General features: G+C 37.6%; 1 protein-coding gene across 2 annotated transcripts in view; it reads right to left on the bottom strand.

Moving 5' to 3' along the window:
• Window positions 1-13,339, bottom strand: part of LOC110690535 (calmodulin-binding transcription activator 4-like) — a 28,063-nt gene extending 14,724 nt beyond the window's left edge. Inside the window, exons 1-6 of one of the 2 annotated variants that reach the window (XM_021867394.1) lie at window positions 13,042-13,339; window positions 11,085-11,210; window positions 10,894-11,009; window positions 10,116-10,204; window positions 9,672-9,717; window positions 6,472-6,847 (exon numbers count right to left, since the gene is read on the bottom strand). In XM_021867394.1, coding sequence (XP_021723086.1) covers window positions 6,472-6,847; window positions 9,672-9,717; window positions 10,116-10,204; window positions 10,894-11,009; window positions 11,085-11,210; window positions 13,042-13,051 — 763 coding nt within the window. In that variant the 5' untranslated portion in view covers window positions 13,052-13,339. Of the gene's footprint in view, window positions 1-6,417; window positions 6,848-9,671; window positions 9,718-10,115; window positions 10,205-10,893; window positions 11,010-11,084; window positions 11,211-13,041 lie in introns of both variants that reach the window. The other variant, XM_021867393.1, reaches the window with a different exon arrangement.
• Between the last annotated feature and the right edge of the window lie 596 nt (window positions 13,340-13,935).

Raw genomic sequence — 13,935 nt, 5'->3', positions numbered from 1 at the left:
GACAATTTCGGCTAGACCGAGGCGGCGGGGGTGGCTTTCCAGTGTTTGAAGGAGGCCATGAGCACGGCTCCGGTATTAATTATGCCTGATTTTTCGAAAGTATTCATAGTGGAATCGGATGCTTCCGGGTACGGGCTGGGGGCCTTGTTAATGCAGGAAGGGAGACCAATTGTATTTTGTAGCAAAATTCTGAGTCCGGGAAGCCACGGCAAATCGGTCTATGAAAAGGAGCTTATGGTCGTGTGCCTATCAGTGCAAAAATGGAAGCATTATTTGTTGGGTAGACGATTCATCGTGCAAAGTGATCAACAAAGCCTCAAGTATATCACACAACAAAGGGAAATCGGTGCCGAATATCAGAAATGGGTGAGAAAGTTGATTGGTTTCGATTTTGAATTGCAATACAAGTCGGGTATTTCAAACAAGGTTGCCAACACCCTGTCACGGCGGGGGAAAGAGGTGGTCGCTACTAGTTGCGGGGCTTTGTATGTCAATCAGGGGATTGATTGGGAACCTCTCAGTCAAGAGATTGCGGGGGATGCGGAAATTCAGAGAATCAGAGCTGCGGTGGAAAAGGGGAAGGACCTCAGGGGTATGACAATCTATACCTGGTGTATAAGGGGAGGTTGGTAATTCCAAGAAATTCTCAGTGGAAAGCCATTTTGTTGAAGCTATATCACGACGCTCCGGAGGGCGGCCATACGGGCGATACAAAAACTTACTTGAGGTTGGGAAGTGAATGGTTTTGGGGTGGAATGCGCAAGGATGTTGCGGAATATGTTCGAAATTGCTCAGTTGCCAGAGAAACAAGCATTCTCAACAGTCACCGACGGGATTGCTACAACCCTTGCCGATTCCGAAGCGAGCTTGGGAAAATATAAGTATGGACTTTATCGAGGGGTTACCTCGATCTAAGGGAGTGGACACGGTGTTGGTGGTGGTTGACTGATTAACCAAGTACGCGCACTTCATCGGGCTTAAACACCCTTTTACCGCATACTCGGTGGCTGAAATCTTCATGAGGGAGGTTGTACGGTTACATGGTATGCCGAGCAGCATAGTGACTGATCGTGATCGAGTATTTGTTAGCATCTTTTGGAAGGAACTCTTCTGTTTGCAAGGGACCGAGTTGAAAAAGAGTACATCTTATCACCCCCAAACCGATGGCCAATCGGAGGTGGTGAATAAGAGATTGGAAACTTACCTACGATGTTTCGCCGGAGAACAACCAAGAGCATGGGCAAAGTGGTTGCCTTGGGCTGAATTTTCGTATAATGACTCCATTTAAGGCCCTATATGGTAGGGATCCTCCTAAGTTGGTGCGCATGGGAAGGGGTCAAACTACCATGGATACCGTGGAGGAGATGCTGAGAGAGCGAGATTTGATGCTGGATGAGTTGAAAATTAACTTAGTTCGAGCCCAGCAAATCATGAAGCAAAACGCTGATGGGAAGCGCAGAGAGCTTGAATTTCAAGTAGGGGATTTTGTTTTCCTTAAGTTGCAACCGTATCGGCAAAAGTCGTTGGCCAAGAGACCATTTGAGAAATTGGCAGCAAGGTTTTATGGGCCCTTTGAAGTGCTACAACGCATTGGCAAGGTGGCTTATAAATTGTCATTGCCCGATCATTGTCGTATTCACCCGGTTTTTCATGTCTCTCAACTGAAGAAGGCACTCGGGGAGGTGCCAAGTTCTCCCACCATACCAGCCAGATTACCCCGGATTTAGAGCTAGCTCGTGGTGGAGCCGGAAGATGTTCTTGATGTCAGACCAAAGGCTGGCCGTAAGGAGGGGACGGAGGTCCTGATTAAATGGAGAGACATACCAGAATTTGAGGCTACATGGGAGGATTCCGCAACGCTCATTGAGAGATTCCCGGACTTCCACCTTGAGGACAAGGTGGCTTCTTTGGGGGGGAGTATTGCAAGGCACTCGCACACACCACCCGTGATGTTGGTATATAAAAGAAGGCAGAAACAGAATCAGCAATTGAACAACAACAACAACCTGATTTGGCCAAGGCACAAGGAAGCAGAGGACCGTTGATGTGCAGCAGGGGGACAAGATGCTTTAGTCTTTTGTTTGTATTGAACTAAAGTAGTTAAATTCCAATAGTAGTAATGGTAGTAATTAAGGCTTGTTTGCCATTTATATGCATTGGTAGTATAAGAAGTAGTAGTCTAGCAAGTGAGAGATCATCCAGAAAATTGTAAGTGAAACTTTGAGAGTCATGGCCTAAAGCCATGGAACCCTTTTGCAAGCTTTGAGCTTTACTATCAATCAAACGCACAACCTTACGCTTAATACATATTTGTGCACGCTAGTCCATTGCACAAAACAACCTCTTATGACACCAAGAGACACCTACTACATCTACTATTAGTTACGGAAAATTTCCACATAATTGATCCAAAATCGTATATAAACTTCAATTTTAGAGAATTTTAATTTTTTTAGAATCGGAAATAATAGTTGTCGAGGTGCTTCCCATAGGCTATGTGACCCCAAGAGACTATTTGAGTGGTTTAAACCATAAATTCTTCCTCTTAACTATCAATTTATCCTAATATGGATATGTCTCCTTTTGTTGACTTGACATTCCGAGCGAGACAACCTTTTATGACTCAAGACACATCTATTACATCCACTATATTTTTTAAAAGAAATTTCTCGAAATGATCTGAAATTTCATATAGTATTCTTCAATTTCAGAAAAAATTTGAATCTGTCGGGTGTCAAAATGATAGAGGCCAAGGTAATTTGCAAAAATTTCCAAACGACCTAAAGAGGCCATTTGAGCGGTTGTAACCGCTTAATCTATCCCTTAACTATTAGCTTAGCCAAAGCGACTAAGATTTAGAAGGAAAACGTCATAACCATTTTACCACAGGAGCAATAATATTTTACACCATTTTCCCCAATCCTAAATCTCCCTAGCCTTCGAACAACACACCAAACTTCAACTCACTAAATGAGTGATCCTCATATCATTAGGCTAGACCACAACCTTACTTGCAACTGCCACCAGAGTTTGAAAAGAGAATATCCAAAAAAAAGTATTAGAGGGAAGCTAGACAAACATGGTTGAATTAGCGTTATCCTCGCAACCATAAAAAAAAGTATAACCTCTTTCCCAAATTTCTTTGAAATCCTCATTAAAACCGGTTCCTAGAAGGATTCCAAATGTGGATTGCCTCTTAACACAAATAACTATGACTAACCTAGCACTTATTCAACCATCCAAAGCAACCAATTGTTGACAAGGCCACAAATATTCTGAATCAGGTAACTAGGAAAATCATCAAAGCTGACGGAAAACTATCAAGCCCATATTAAAGAATAGAATTCGAAAAGAGGACACACTGAACAATGTTAGAGTAAATGTTGAGGATAAGATTACAGAGAACTGACTTCGTTGGTTTGAGCCTAAGAGACAATGACTGGTGGATGTGAGGAAAGTGGAGAGTTGGGACCATGTGGGTTTTAGAAGAGCCCTAAGGAGGCAAAGATGGCTTAGATGGAGGGAAAAAAATGATGACAATGAAACTAGATTGGCATGAATATATAACACTAGGCATAAGTGGAGGGAGGAATAGGATCTTTTTTCTGGATAAGGTCATAAGGAATAATCAAATAAAGACTAGCGTCATCCAGCGATATCACGCCTTCAAGGTTTTAGTTTTATTGTCATGCACCAGTGCACCACCAAGCCCACCTCCTCAATTGGCATTGAGACAAGTTCTGAGATCGCAAACTGATCTATATTCCTCCACCCCTAAACCAAAGAAGATCGATCATACACTTCTCAAAAGTTATGTATCATATCTACTGTGAATGATAAAGCAATGGGCATAACAGTGGATGAAAAGAATATTAGAAAAAGGTAAAAGAGCTTTTTTACATGGAAAATGAGTTGAATCCTATTACGTTTTTTCGGATGAGTAATAATCAAGGCTTCTTTGCTTAAAAGCCCTAAGACAATTTTTTAGTTGTAATCTTGTCAAGTCCGAAAGTCTCAAAAGAAAAGTCTGGTTTTCTATTTTGTCAATGAAAGATGGCAGAGAGCAACAGTGAGAACAATAAAGTTGAATGCTCGTAAAGAGCCCTTTCTACCTCTACCCCCCTACCCCCCCCCCAACACCTATTACCTATTACAATGATTATCTTGTAGCCTTAGGATGGTAGATCAAATAATAATTTAAATTCTAGTAGAATACTTTTAAAGTGCCATAAATAGCTTCACAACTACACCAGGATTCTCAATCCTAGTAAAAAGTGTATTACTACCTCCGTTAACCATTATCTGCAACTTTTACCGAAAATGGACGCTAAAGATTATGTGCAACATTTCCAAACCTTTCCATACTTAGTAAATAAAAACTTAACAAAATTACAAAAATGCCATTACTTAAAACTTTATAACATCAATTACATTCTTAAAAACATAATTAATTAATTACTAGTCTAACCTAATTAATCTTACTACTCCTATCAAATTTAATTCATCTCCCCCAATAACTCATTAAAATCAACCAAACTAGTTTAAAATCATCCAATTTCTCCACATTCATACCCTAATTTTTCACCCTCTTCATCTTCCCCATTACCTTTCTCCCTCCTCCTTCAAACTCAATCAAGATCTGGTATCACGAAGAAGAGGCAACGAAGAAGAAGACGACGAAGAAGAAGATCTGGTATTCGGTTGGGTGTGGCGGTTTCTTTGGTGGTTTTGGCATCGAATTGGGGTGGGTCGTAATCTGGTTCGAGTTGGGGGTTTAGTTTCTGGTGGGTTGGTGGATTTCGGTGAATAAAATTCGGTGGGTGGTCGTTCTTCGTGGGTGGTTTTCGCAGGTGGTTTTCGTAGATGGGTTTTCGCAGGTCGTTCTCGGTGGGTGGTTTTGGCGGGTGGGTTTTGGTAGGTGGGTTTTGGTGGTGGTTTGTGGAGGTGGTGGTTCTGTCGGTGGGTTTCGGTGGCTGGGGCGCTGGATTGTTCTTTCAATTTATTTATTTTTTTTTTTTTTTTTTTAGAATTGGATTGATTAACTATTAATGATATACCCTTATTTTTTGTTAAACACCATTAAGAAGTTTTGCATTGGAGTCCGTTCCTCTCCCCAAAGTTGCAGATAATGGTTAACGGAGGAAGTATTTTAAAAGAAGATAACATCAGTAGTTCTTTAGTTAACAACCTTGGAGTTGGTAGATTAAAAGGGTCATGGAACTCCAAAAATTAAAATTTATAGAAAGTAACTCAATCCCAAGGGAGGGCCGGAATCAAGATGCACGGGTATGCCAATGGAGTGCCGTTTCTCGTGCCCGAAACGTATCGGGAACGGTACGGGTACGCCTAGAATACGTCCCCAAACCGTCCCTTACAAAAGTGGTACGCCAAGGCAATTTGGGGACGTTTAGCATCTTGATCGGAAACGTATCGGGTACGAAAAAGCCCAATTTCTGACGTTTCCTATGAAACCCACCCAATTTTTTAAAAAAAAAAAAACCCAAATCAGTATAATCTACCTACCTAACTGTCGATTTACCCCAAATCTTAAAAGCCCTAAAACTTTCGAACTCTTATTTTGTTTCTCCTACAGTCGGATCTGATTCAAGGCGGCCGGAGCATTGATACACGGAATGCGAGACGACGGCGCGTTGGGTTCATGATGGTTCGCGATCTAGATCGTGTTTTTATAGGCGAAATAATTTTCTATTTTCTTAAGTTTTTTAGATTTAATTAAAGCTTAAAATTCCATTAATGGAGGAAAATGAAGAAAGAAGTGAGTAGAAGGAAGGTCATTGATGGCTAACTTAATTTTTAAAAACAAAATGGTGGACCCGCCCTTTTTATCTTTTCTTTTTATTATTACTCCTAGTTTTTACTCTATGTACAGCTGTTTATCTTTTCTTTTTATTTTTATTTTATATTTAGTGCCTAGTTTTTAGTTATGTGCTGAAGGTAGTGTACAGTGTAACTTTTTATTTATTTTTTTGGTTAGATAGCTTATTATGGAGTGCTTTCCAATTAAAGTCTCATAAATTTGAAAGTCTAATAAAAAGGAAAATTCTAATTTTAAAGTTGTGCTGTATGGATTAATTTATTTTTTAAAACACATTTTTATGGATTTTTTTTTCCGTATCCGAGCCGTACCCGTTTTTTGAAATTTTGTTTTTGCCGTATCCCGTACCCGTTTTTGTCCCCGTATCCGTATCAGTGCAACCTAGGCCGGAATAGCCCAACCAAAGCTCTTGTCATTTGATTTTTGGTGCAAAAGCCCTCACTCTCACTCTCATGTAGTAGGATCGTCTATAATCAAAGAGAAGGCCTAAAAAGCCTTGCTGCAGTAGTCTAAACATATCAAATGACACAAAACAGCCTGAAAGGAAACCAAATATGAATTTACATTAGAGAAGTTTGTACCTGAGTCGTATTGTGATAAGCCATTTGAATTAGACGACAATCCAGCATACTTACTGTCATATTGATCATCCAGCGTTTTATATATGTCTGCATCCCCACCTAGATCATCAGCTGGAGTATAATCTTTGAGGATGTCATCATCCAAGCTCAGTTGCACCTCTAGTCTTCGTAGAGCCTGGCTAACCTCAATCTCAGGCAACATACTCATATCTTCAGTTATGTTTGACCCGTTTAAGTAGTCAAGTCCTTTCCTCGCAGCTGCATCTGAACTGACTTCTATGGATCCAGGGCTCGCGTGACTCTGGTATGATCCATGAAAGTCACTCAAACAAGACGATCCTGGGTTTTGCATAGTGTATGCGCTGGGGCTCTGGTATGTCGAAGATGTTCCCGGTGACAAGTCTGCGACAGATCCAGAACTAAGCTTCCCCTGCAGCATATAAATGAAAGGACTTGTATAAAGTAGCTTTAACTTTTTTCACAACAAAAAAAAAAGGAAGTTTTAAATGAGAGCATGTATCCATGCCCAAGCCATGGCCTAAAGGCTACAGCTATTGTTTGATATTTCAGCCGGCAGACAATTAGAGGGGTCTGGATTTATCAATACTAGGGTTTGGGGGCATCAGATCCTTAAGAAGCAAAAAGAAATCTGAATCCTCCCTTTAATCCAAAGTGTACGTACACCAATTTCATATTATCCAATAATATATCATTGTTAAATGTTAGTATGTTACAAGTAAACTATAATATAATGTCACTTAGGCAAATATTTTATTTTTCTCTCCTCTCCTCTCCTCTCCTCTCCTCTCCTCTCCTCCTCTCTTCTAGGGTTTCTCCAAAATCTTGGCCGTTTAGGCCGGAAATAGTCTAATTTCTTTGGAAATTAGACTATCTCCGACCCTTTTCCTTTAATTTTATTTAGTTTTGCAATTTGAATTTCAATAAATCTACACAAGTAGTGTAGATATTCGTCCGTCTCCCTATGGTGGAGTCGTTAGTTTTCGTTAGTTTAGTTGTTTGTTTTTGTTTAGGGTTTGTTTGTGTATTAGGGTTCATTAAAAAAGGAATCATCTTTTGCCCTATTGTCAGTTCTTTGGTAAAGATTTGTTCGGGATCGCAACGGTTGTCAAATTTTTAAATGCATTCAGGCGAATCAGATAAGAATATCATCCTTACGGCTACAACAAATCGTTAGATCGTCTCTCCGAAAAGGCTGTATATTCCAGCGATGTGTGCGAGAGATGTACCACAGTGCAAAATCTTTTCAACGATCGTAGCTATGATGAAGGAAAACCTAATTTGATTCAATTTTATGTATTTGTTAATTTAGATTTCATTTGTATATGCCGGATAGCTTTTTATTAATGAATTGATTTGTTTCAAAAAAAAAAAAGGTAAACTATAATATATTAATATCTACGTAGAATTATACTACTTTTCAACCATCAATGCAATATCAAATGTCTTCATACAATACCTATGCAAATTTATTGAATTAAACCAAGTTCTTAAATAAGTTTTCCTCCGTTTCATATTGATGATAAATTTATATTCTCAAACTCTTCTTCATAGATTTATTTTATTCCACAATGTATCCCAATATGTTCCACTCATGAAGCCACTACATCCTTTTCTAGAAAAGAAAGTAGCACATGAGGTAACTTAAATTACTTCTTATAAGATTCTAACAAAGAGAATACTTGTAAGATTCTTAGAAATGGAGTAGCACATGGCATTGCATTCGTTTCTACCTTGATTCCAGCTAGGAATATCAAAATTGAAACAGAGGGAATATTAAAGTACCAAAAGAAAGATAGAAAAAGAGCCTTCGTTTACTGTGTCTTACCTCACGTACAGTTATATGTTCAGGCATCCCTCAGATGTTATTGGGTGATAAGCCCATTTTTGTATTTGGTTTCAATAATATTTTCTATATTTAGGTTTAGTTCATATAAATAATATAGATGGTCTCCCCATTTGTGAGAGGTATCTCTTCTCTTTAGTGTTGTTAGGTCTCACTAGTGATTAGAGTTTTCTTTGCTCCTCTTATTGTTTTGAAATGAAAATTTTCCAGAAATTTAATTTGTAAAGGGTATGATATATGATTAATCTATGATATAAATATCTCATTTTAAACAACCATTGCATGTATTGTGAGGTCTTTTACTTATAAAGGATGTATCTATGCAAAGTGTTTTATGGGAAGACAGAACCCATGGGCATATAGCTGTGCTAGAGTATGAACATTTATTAGCATGTTGTCGATGTAATGTTTATGTTAGTAGTTTAAATTTACTTTCTTTTATGAATTATGTTCATTGTATATGTCAAAATGGCTTTTCTGATGATAACTTTGAAAAAAAAAAAAAAAGGCATTAAAGTAGAATGTTGGGAATCTAAGGAGCACATTAAAAGATGGAGGTTACGGAAATGCGCATGTTAAGGCGGATGTGCAGGAACACTCTAAGAGATAGAATAATAAATGAGGTTATTCGCAAGAAAGTAGGCATTGCAGACAAACTAAGGGAAAATTGCCTGAGCTGGTTTGGGCATGTAAAACGGAGACCCGAGGGTGCACCAGTACGAAGAGTGGAAGAGTGGAACCATGGAGGGGTTAAACGAGGGAGAGGGAGACCGAAAATGACTTGGTTGGAAAGAGTTAGAAAGGATATGAAGTATATGGATTTGCGTGAGGATGAAGCATTGGATTGTAAGGGATGGAGGAGGAAGATTTTTGTCGATGACTACATGAAATAATCAAATTTGGTTCATGTAGCTGACCCCAATTACGGGACTAAGGCTTTGATTGATTGATTGATTAATTAAAATAGATTTAATGATATATATTATTTATCCACCAAAGCCATGAAAAAACTCAATGCAAGAAAGTTCCATCTTGATTCTGGACACAACTGTCAAACCCAGAGCATAGTACAAATTTGGGAAAGCCATCAGAAGCAAATAAGGAAAAGCCATTTAGCATATGAGGCCTTGGAAGTTTTCAAAATCCCACTGTGCCAAGATGTCAGACTCATCAAAGATTTAATAAAACTTCTCAAGTTCAAACAACAAAAAATATAAACAGTCAGGAAAATGGGCTATGATTGGTTAAAAACATTCAAATGTTAAAATTTATGGAGAATCTAAACACATCATGAGCAGGTCGTTGGACTGGTGCCTAGAAAGAATCAAGAACTGACATTGGCAATAGTTAGGATAAAATTGAATTGAGTACATCATGCTCCTTGACTTACCTCTGTGATCTCTCTGTAATGAACAAGAACAATGTGCTCATACTCCCTACAAAAAAGAGCATATACTATTAGACTATGCGAGTACTTAAGCATGTACATCCTATCCTTAACTAGCAGTATCACTGTCACCAGTGGATAACTATTTTACAATGGGAAAAAAACATTTGTTAATATATGTCACTTATTTGATACAGCAAATTATCAGAACATATCTGCCGAATTTATTGGTCCACTTAGGTGATTCAACCTAATGTGCCCATTATACAAGGAATGGCCGAATTGGACATAATTCCTTGAGGGGCTTCCCCGGAATAATTGGTAAATTTATTTCTAGGTGAACCAAACAGATGCCAAAGCGAGATGGTTGGCTCTATTTTTGAAATGAAAACTGCAGTGCATGCATGGAAAAGAGATCAGGACAGCAGAGGAATCAAGTGAACTCACCGGTCCAACATCCAATAACTTCGCCGTTGAAATTTCGGATTATCCTCCCCATGTGCATAGTAGCAATTTAAAGCTTCAGAATTTCCAACCTGGCCAAATAAATGACATTTAAGCCTCTAATAGCCGGAACAGAGACAGCATGCATCTTGAAACTAAGCACATGCTCAAAAACATATACTACAGTCTACAATAATAGTGGATGATAACCAGCTTAATTAAAGTCTAGGGGGATGGTAACCCAAGGCTCAACATCATTAGCCCTTGTTTTGTTTACCCTCCTTTTAATCAACCAAACCCCACTATCATATTTTATACGCTCTATTTAATCAATCAAATCCCACAATCTTGTTAATTTCATTCACCTTTAATCAACCAAAGCCCACTATCTTACTATTCTATTCACCTTCTTATAAATATGTGAAAAAGGCAAAAGGGACTTTAATTTGGGGACAGAGAGTGTAAGGATTTTTTATTGAAGCAACTTTTTTTTATTCGCTCGATAAAAAAGCCATCGGGAGAAAAACATAGCCTCTCTGATTACCTCTCAAAGACTCAAACCCATCATATGATCTCTGCATGTAGCAGTTGATTCTTGCTTAACCTACATGAGGAGGTTGCTCATTCTCCATATAATTCAGTGATTCAACAAAAATCTTTGAGGCTTTGAGCATAATTTCCAGATGAAGAAAAGGTACACAGTGTCACAGCCACTAGTTTCATCAACAACAACAACAACAACAAAAAAAAAAAAAAAAATTCACAACCAACCGAAGCAAACCTTGAGACGCTCATGTGCTTCCCCAACAGTTCTGCCATCCTTCTTCTTTCGCCAATTATGGCCATCTTTCCGAAAAAACCTAAGAACCCTCTTGTTGAAAAGAAATAAAGAACCACCTGTCCAAATTAACATCAGTACAGTCAGGTCAAACAATTAAAAAAATGCACTGATACAGTTACAGTAAAGCTTACTAGATGGCTTTTGAGGAGCTTCCTCAGTTATCTTGTAGTTTTCATGATTCTGTAAAATGAACAGCACTTCCGCAGGTTTTAGCCAACGTGTCTGAGCTGCTTGTAGTAGTTCTTTTATATCAAATCCTGAAAGTACAAACAAGACATATTAGTGTCCACCAGTAGCTCATTCAACATCCAATCAGAACAGCTGCGGTTACGTTGATTGCTTGATATCTAAATGACCAACAAAATTCCATAGTCCAAACAATAATATCTAATGCCAAATGTTTCAGGAGATTCATCCGAAAGTCGTTAGCCTAATTTGGAAAAGGGAAGAAAATCACTACTTATTTTTGAACAAATAAACATCTGGTACAGTTGCCTCTCATATTTTCTCTATGCCAAAGCTTTCAAAGATGTACTCCGGACCATTAGACAAGGGTAAAGTACAGCTAATTGTTACTCTAGGTCTCCTTCAAATTACTATTTTCAAACAAAGTGAAAAATCCTTACTAAGCATCCCAAATTATAAAAGATACTTGGCTTTGAGAAGCGCTGCTCAAAAATCCACTTCTTTCCCACTTGCAATAAGTGAATGCTGTCTAGGATGAAAAAGATGGGCAAATACATTGACAAATTCGCCATGGATTTGCTGTTATGCTGAAACTATAGCAAATGCCCCAAAAATATAAGAATATTTGTTTAAATTGAACTTTGCACCTATATGTCCCATGTAAAGAGGAAACATACAGGTCACTTCCCAAAAATATTAGACATTGTAAGCCCCACAAAGTAGTGCCTAAATCTGGTAAGTTAACTAGCATGAAGCTCCACTTACTCGAACGGGCTAGGTAAATAGCTAAACCTTGTCCTGTCAACTAAACAGTTTCAAATTTCTACTTCTAAAGATGTACAAGTTTATATGTCACAGTATGTCAACTAAATGACTCCCAATTGACACATGTAAGCCTTTGAGACACATCTTTGACCTACATTATCTTTTCACATTATTTGGAAAAATATGTACCCATAAGACCCATATTGACAATTACAGGACTCTTTGAACAACGAACATAAGGTTATGAATATTTAAGAAAAGGCTTCACTATTCAATTTAAAATAAGGCAAAGATGTGCTTTACTGCTTTGAACATCTCAACAAGTTATGACCAAATTGTTTTCAATTTCACTTAGACTATCAAAAATTGTTGGGTCGACATCCAAATACATGGGAAGTAGAAATAATACTACTCAAGATTTGTTTAGTAGACATAAGCATAAAAAGTCCAGTAGAAAGTTTTACTTGCCAAAAAAGGAGAAAGTTGCTTACCCTCCCCCTATCAAACCCCACACCCCCCACCCCCCTCCCCCATGCAGTAACTAGAAATCCCCATGGGAATTTCAGATTCCTACGGTCAACCAAGCAATTGCTCTCTCTAGGAATTGTAAACTAACAGCCAGTTTGACCTTCGGAAATCAAAATACTATTACAATCATCGTGCACAATCAATCTACCCACATCAAATATTTTCCAAAATGTCACCATTAACTATTTACATTAATATATCTCCTTTGCTTCAAAAGAGTTACAACACTTTACTTTTAAAGATCAAATTTCACAAAATTGAAGTACGGCTTCCAATAGGAATAATAAATAATTCAAAACCCCAATCCTTTTTTGAGCATGTTATTCTGTATTCCTAAAATATACGAAGTACAAGTGTATTTTTGGGTTAAAACACTATAATTTGGGGAATTTTTTATGTTTTCACCCATAAATAAACAAAATTACACCCAGAGATTGTAACTTTACACGAAAAATTCAAATTTTAAATCTCTAATTACATAATATTCACACAAATTCACAATTACAATCAATAATTAGAGCAACAACATATAGAAAAAACATGCAATTCGCACAAATTACATAATTATTATGAGAAATGTGAATAAATTGAAGATAGCAGAATGCTTACCAGACTGCATGACTATGAATTAACCCGGAACGATCAAATTCAATACAGAAGCTGAGTATAAATTTGTGTTTTCATTCAGAAAAAATCGAAGTAAAATTGACAACCCGTTGACTAAAATTGCAGATCTTTTGTGAGTTGAAGAGAAATCAATGAAATGGAAACTGGGTAGGAGAGAGATTGACTGGAGGAAGAAAGTTGTTGGGTGGGCAATTGAGTAGACTTTGTGAGAAATTTCGTCGTCGAGTGATTAAAGAGAAAGAGAGTGATTATGTAATAAAAAATAAAAAATCAAATGGACATGATTACAACATGAGGTTTAAAAAAAAAAAAAAAAAAAAAAAAAAAAAAAAAAAAGTTGTTTGTCAATTAGAGCGCACTTGTGTGGAACATAATAGGAAAATCAAAAGCCGGTTTATAATGCACTTGTGTAAGTAGTGTTATGTCATCGACTTATCATAATTGAGGAGTGTAATACTGCGTAAGAAAATTATTGTAACACCCAAATAATTCTCTCTTTAAATTTGTGAGGACCCTGAACAATAATCAAGAGAATTACTGGTGTGCTACCGCCACGTGTTCAAACGTTAAGGTTTTATCAGAAAATAGCAGCGGAAAAACTAAATCAGTTATAAATAAGTTTCAAAACCAACGAATGAAACCAAATTAAGTCATACAACTTGGAACCATTAAGGCCCTTATTCAAAACCCAATAAAAGTAGTAAGTGATTAAATTCAGTGTTCAAATAAATTCAAACCCAAAAGAAATAGTGTCGAATAAAATCGAATTAAAATAAATTCAAACTTGCAAAAGAAATAAAGTGCAAACAACCAACTCTCTACTCAATATCACACAACCCTGATGAATGTTGCATGTGTAAGAATCTGTGGTAATTC

The sequence above is a fragment of the Chenopodium quinoa genome, unplaced genomic scaffold (genome assembly GCF_001683475.1).
Source record: "Chenopodium quinoa cultivar QQ74 unplaced genomic scaffold, ASM168347v1, whole genome shotgun sequence".
Classification (NCBI taxonomy): domain Eukaryota; kingdom Viridiplantae; phylum Streptophyta; class Magnoliopsida; order Caryophyllales; family Amaranthaceae; genus Chenopodium; species Chenopodium quinoa.
This window is presented reverse-complemented; position numbering and strand designations above follow the sequence as displayed.